At 55.9% G+C, this 6,180-nt stretch overlaps 1 protein-coding gene across 1 annotated transcript; it reads left to right on the top strand.

Annotated features, from left to right (window-relative positions):
- Positions 1 to 820: 820 nt before the first annotated feature.
- Positions 821 to 2,219, top strand: LOC130392738 (proteasome subunit beta type-11-like). Its single transcript, XM_056603248.1, has 3 exons — positions 821 to 1,511; positions 1,662 to 2,012; positions 2,113 to 2,219. Exons 1-3 carry the CDS (start codon positions 821 to 823, stop codon positions 2,217 to 2,219), a joined length of 1,149 nt encoding a protein of 382 aa, XP_056459223.1.
- The last annotated feature ends 3,961 nt before the right edge of the window (positions 2,220 to 6,180 follow it).

Below are 6,180 nucleotides of genomic sequence, written 5' to 3'. Positions count from 1 at the left end.
TTAATACACCGTATTATACTGTGATGTACTGGAACTTAGCCCTTTTTGGCTAGAACTTTGTATTTGTGTTGTATCTTGTCCTGTGTTTTCCTCCGCTGCTGGGCTGTTGTAACAAAGGTATTTCCCCTCCGGTTGATTAATAAAGCTGTTATCTCTTTATCTTACTCTGTTTGTATTTTCCCGGATGACCCTTTTTCCTTCAATTGGAACTTTATTTGTGTGATTCCCGTCAAAACTTGGAACTCAGCAGAACCTGATCCCCCGCCCAGCTAATGAGCCGTGGGCCCGGCACGCCGCCGTGGGCCCGGCACGCCACCGTGGAGGTAGTGAGTCACAGCTGGGCGGACAGGTGTTTACTCAAGGCTGAGGAGGTGAGGGCGTGTCCACTAAGGGCCAGGTATTTAAGAACCTCCCAGTGTACCGCCAGGCATGCACTGCAACCTGACTGCAAACAGCTAGACACTGATAAGAGACCTCTCAGCATACAGCCCTACACAGTTTAGACCTCGACACAGGTTTAGACATACACCCAGACACTGGCTCTGAACCTCACTGCCAACAGCCTGACACTCGCTCTGAACCTCACTGCAAACAGCCTGACACTCGCTCTGAACCTCACTGCAAACAGCCTGACACTCGCTCTGAACCTCACTGCAAACAGCCTGACACTCGCTCTGAACCTCACTGCAAACAGCCTGACACTGGCTCTGAACCTCACTGCAAACAGCCTGACACTCGCTCTGAACCTCACTGCATACCCCTAGACACGCAGCTCAAACGCGTCTCAGAAAACAACAGCTGGTAAAGGACCTGGTGAACGATGGCTCTAGAAGACCTCTGTGGTCTGCAGGCCCTGGGGGGGTCTCTGAGGGGGTCTCTGGGGGGTCTCACTCCAGATTTGGGTCCCATGGGGTCTCCCACAGAGAAGAGAAGGGGCCGTTACGCCGGCGACGTGCCCCTGAGCAGCACCGCTAGCGTCTTAAGCTTCTCCGTTCCAGTGGGCCGGTATCTGGACCGCAGCCCCATCGACTTCGGACAGACGGCGCCCGATTCCGCCCCCACGCCCGACGCCTCCTGGTGGTCCGCTGGCGGTCCGGGCGGGCCGGACTCCGCCCCAGGCGCCGGGCCGGACTCTGCCCCCGGCGCCGTGCCCCTCCCCTTCCCCACGGCCCACGGGACCACCACGCTGGGCTTCCTGTTCCAGGGCGGCGTGCTGGCGGCGGCCGACACGCGGTCCAGCTGCTCCGGCCTGGTGGCGTGCCCCGCCTCCCGGAAGGTGGTGCCGCTGCACCGCCACCTGCTGGCCCTCGGCTCCGGCACCTCGGCTGACATCGCCCTGTGGCGCCGCATCCTGGCCCGCGAGCTGCGGCTGTACCAGCTGCGGCACGGCCGGAGGCTCACCACCGGGGGCGCCGCCAAGCTGCTGGCCCTCATGCTGCACCCCTTCAAGGGCACCGAGCTGTGCGTGGCCGCCACGCTCTGCGGGTGGGACGGGGGCGGGGCCGACGGGGGCGGGGCCGATGGGGGCGGGGCCGACGGGGGCGGGGCTGGCGGTGGCGCGGCCGACGGAGAGCCGCTGGGCGCCGCTGACCTGGATCCTCAACTCCCCGCCTTGGACTGGAGCGGTCAAGGAGGAGCTCCGGCCCTCGGCGGTGACGTAGGGGAGGCCCCGGCGAGGGCGGGGCCCCCGGGCGGCGGGGCGGGGACCTCAAGGGGCGGGGCCAGGCTGTACTACGTGTGCAGTGACGGGAAGCGCCTGCGGGGGGAGCTGTTCTCGGTGGGCTCCGGGTCGCCCTACGCCTACTCGGTCCTGGATGAGGAGGTGCGCTGGGGCCTCTCGGTGGAGCAGGCCGCGCGGGCCGGCCGCGAGGCCGTCTACAGGGCCTCGCGGCGGGACGCGTACTCAGGGAACTGCGTGGACGTGTTCCTGGTCACGGCCCGGGGCTGGAGCCGGCGGCCGCGGGAGGACCTGGGGGAGGAGTACTACCGGGAGCAGGAGGGGCTGGAGGAGGGCCTGAGGAGGAGGAGGGAGGAGGAGGTTCGTTCGCACCAAACAAAGACATGAACGCTGAGACCTGCCCTCGGAGACAGGGGCCCCCTGACGTGTGATAGACGCTGGGGGGCCCAGCGCCCGGCCCCGGAGGGACGGCTCCAAGCTCCGCTACGACGCTAATACGCCGCTACGTTATCTGGTGCAAGCTGGGTCCTTCAGCGCTTAGGCCTTTAATAAAACACTCATGCTAATGCTAGGTCTTGTCTCTCTCTTTAATGTCAATGTTGAGGTCCTGTATCTCTTTAACATCAGCATTGAAGTCATGTGTCTCTTTAACGTCATCGTTGAGGTATTGTGTCTCTTTAACGTCAGCGATGAGGTTTTGTCTCTCATTAAAGTCAGCGTTGAGGTCTAGTCCATCTTTAACGTCAGCGTTGAGGTCTTGTGTCTCTTTAACGTCATCGTTGAGGTCTTGTGTCTCTTTAACGTCAGCGATGAGGTCTTGTCTCTCATTAAAGTCAGCGTTGAGGTCTAGTCTCTCTTTAACGTCAGCGTTGGGGTCTTGTCTCTCTCTAACGTCAGCGTTGGGGTCTTGTCTCTCTCTAACGTCAGCATTGTGGTCTTGTCTCTCTTTAACGTCAGCGTTGAGGTCTAGTCTCTCTTTCACCGAGGTTGGCCAAACGACGAGATGTCCGCCCGGGGAATGGAATAATTGCTTTGCATTAAAATGTCGCTTGCGTCGCTGGTTCTCCGTCAGAGATGATTTGTGCAGAATGAAGGCCCACCCACGACCCGATCCCCGATAAGAGGAGGATGAGGAGGCCCACTGCGATGAAGATGATTCAGGGTGAATTAAAAATAGCGGGTCAATGACAGACAGACAGGTAGGCAGACAGGCAGACAGACAGTCAAATAGAGTGACTGAGATGGAGAGAGAGAGAGAGAGAGAGAGAGAGAGAGAGAGAGAGAGAGAGAGAGAGAGAGAGAGAGAGAGAGAGAGAGAGAGAGAGAATTTAACATAGCGGGTCAGTGGCTCTGGGACCTCCAGAATAAATAATGCTGGGAGTGCGTGGAACCTCGGAGGAAGAAAGAATAAAGTGAGACGTAGCCGGAGGTGAGGAGGAGCTGTGGTGAAGACCGGCCCTTTCAGACACGCTGCCTCTGCCTCAGGCTGTTGTATATTTAATCAAACACTGTGAGAACAAACCCTGATGCATTTAGTTTAGTTTAGTCCCTGAGGCAGCAGTTAGTCTGCCAATCGAATAGCGGAAATACAGAGAAACGGACGGACAGGGAGACAAACACAGACCAGCAGACAGACAGACAGAGAGAGAGAGAGAGAGAGAGAGAGAGAGAGAGAGAGAGAGAGAGAGAGAGAGAGAGAGAGAGAGAGAGAGAGAGAGAGAGAGAGAGAGAGAGAGAGAGTAAAGAGAGAGAGAGACTGTGTGTGTATGGAGGGGGGGGGGGGGGGGGGCGTATCCTTACGGAGCGGGTCTCCTCCTCACTCCAAGCCGTCCCCGGAGCGCTCAGGAGGTAAGACGCTCTCCTCTCTACTAACCGCGGATAATATTATGGGATGGATAGACTCACATCATAACGGGTAAAATAGACAACGGTGCTGTGATGAACGGAGGACGTTACAGGTTTAGCTTCAGTTTCTCTGCTCTTCCTTCGGTTCCGACCGTCGTTGGAGAAAGCTGTAAACTATTGAGGAACATTCCGTTAGAATCAGTAGCAATGTTGTGGTCGATGCCATGGGTCGATAGAGCTGAATTGTGACTGGTTGATTGAACTGATGGTGATTGGTGTGAGGTGGGAGGTTGTTGGAGCGAATATTTCTAATGGCTCTGGTCATGTCGACCAGAGCCGCGTGTATTACAGATGCTTGTTCAGTCTACTAGTGTATCTACTTCTGCGTGTGTTTTTGCGTTTGTTTGTGCGTGTGTGCATGCGCGTGTCCATGTGCATGTGCACTCGCGGACAAGCGCGAGTGCGCTTGTCCGCGTGTGTGTGTGTGTGTGTGTGTGTGTGTGTGTGTGTGTGTGTGTGTGTGTGTGTGTGTGTGTGTGTGTGTGTGTGTGTGTGTGTGTGTGTTTTCGTATTTAGGTGGTGCGTGCGTTTGACTCATTACGCAGATGCATGTCAGAGTTACGCATCGGACGCGGCGCTCATTATGAATGAAGCGTCATTATCCCGTCTCTCTTGTCTCGCGAGACTGGACGAGAGAGACCAAGGGTCTTGGCCGGCCAATCAGGTGGCGCTTGAGCTTTAATTGGGCGTTAGAACCAGGTGAGGGGTCTAGCTATCTAGAACCAAGTTGGCGGTCTAGTACCGGGTGGTGGAGGGCTGAGCCAGATGACGGTTCTGGTCTGGCGGACCCAGAATGGCAGCCTAGGCCAGGGGGACCAGGGAATGGGTTGGAACGACAGTCCCCAATGCAGCCTTGATGTGGTGGTTAAGTTAAGGTTAGTGTGAGTTAAGGTTAGTGTGAGTTAAGGTTAGTGTGACTGTGTCAGTGAGTGACGGGCGGTCCGGCTGCACTCCGCTCCTCTCGGACGCTGCAGTGAGTCACGTGCGCCGGTCTCTCCCAGGACGCGGTCCGCCCCGGGCACAGCAGCTGGGCGGCACGCGAGGGGGGGGGGGACACACACACACACGCACGCACACACACACACACACACACACACACACACACACACACACACGCACGCACACACACACACACACAAGCAGACACACACACACACGCACGCACACACACACACACACACAAGCAGACACACACACGCACGCGCAGCAGGCAGGCAGGCACAAACACACACACACACACACACACACAGACACAAACAATCTACATCAGCTACACACATGCACAGACACGCTCACACGTACGCATAACACATTTTCTGCACCTTCCATCCACACACATATATTCACAAATAAACACACACATTATCATATATGCAGAGATACATGAGCACACACACACAAACACACACATACACGTACACACACATACACGTAGACACACTTGCAGAGCTTGCACACATAAAAATGCACACAACACACACAATATCCTGTATGCAGAGATTCATGAGCACACACACACACACACACACGCACACACACACACACACATGCAGAGCTTACACACATACAAATGCATACATATATATAGGATGCACCTGATGCACAAATGGACATGAATGCTCAGATATGCAGGTCAATGAACACACACACACGGCAACACACAGGCCCACACATACACACACACACACACACACACACACACACACACACACACACACACACACACACACACACACACACACACACGCAAACACATCAAACAGACACACACTCAGGTCAACAACAAGGAGGACCTGATTGAGGCTAGGGATGACAGTGTGTCCAATAAGAGAAGCTCAGGTAAACTGCGGACATGGGGATGGAACCCATTCTGCTGGGAGTCGCAGAGAGAGAGAGAGAGAGAGAGAGAGAGAGAGAGAGAGAGAGAGAGAGAGAGAGAGAGAGAGAGAGAGAGAGAGAGAGAGAGAGAGAGAGAGAGAGAGAGAGAGAGGGAGAGAGAGAGAGAGAGAGAGAGAAGATGAGAGAGACAGATAGAGAGAAAGATGTACAGAGAGAGAGATAGTGAGAGCGAGGTTCAGAGGACTGTTTAAACATTAAGACAAATGGCAGTATAATGTCAGAGGGACAGAGGATCTCTCTCCATGTCATGGTCACCCCGTCTCCCCCCTCTCCCCCCTCTCCCCCCTCTCCCCCCTCTCCCCCCTCTCCCCTCGCCTGCGTCGATGTCCTCCGGGTCTATTTTTATATAAACGTGGAAGAGCCACGACTGAAGAACAGAGATTTGCAATTTGGCCCACCGTGTCGCCCTCACTGTCCCTCATCCCTCACCCTGGTCCCCTGCCCCCCCCCTAAACCCCCCTCAACCCCCCTCACTCCTCCCCCCCTCTCTCTTCCTCTCCCCTCCTCTCTCTTCTCCTCCAGTAGGCAGTGGCTGACAGTGACTAGGTGTGTGAAGTGAGGGTTAGACAGTGACCAGGTGTGTCGTGTAAAGGTGCGGCCACACTGAACGTGTTACGCTCGTTAGATTACGTGATTAATGCGCCTAACCTGACGCTTGATTATTGTGTGTCACAAAAATGGTTCAACGCGCCTAACGC

The sequence above is a fragment of the Gadus chalcogrammus genome, chromosome 12 (assembly GCF_026213295.1).
Source record: "Gadus chalcogrammus isolate NIFS_2021 chromosome 12, NIFS_Gcha_1.0, whole genome shotgun sequence".
Taxonomy (NCBI): domain Eukaryota; kingdom Metazoa; phylum Chordata; class Actinopteri; order Gadiformes; family Gadidae; genus Gadus; species Gadus chalcogrammus.
This window is presented reverse-complemented; position numbering and strand designations above follow the sequence as displayed.

Coding starts and splice junctions, on each gene's coding strand:
- LOC130392738 (XM_056603248.1), top strand. CDS start 821: ATGGCTCTAGAAGACCTCTGTGGTCTGCAGGCCCTGGGGGGGTCTCTG. Junction 1,512..1,661: donor CGGGGGCGGGGCCGACGGGG/GCGGGGCCGATG, acceptor GCGGTGACGTAG/GGGAGGCCCCGGCGAGGGCG. Junction 2,013..2,112: donor GCAGGAGGGGCTGGAGGAGG/GCCTGAGGAGGA, acceptor GACGTGTGATAG/ACGCTGGGGGGCCCAGCGCC.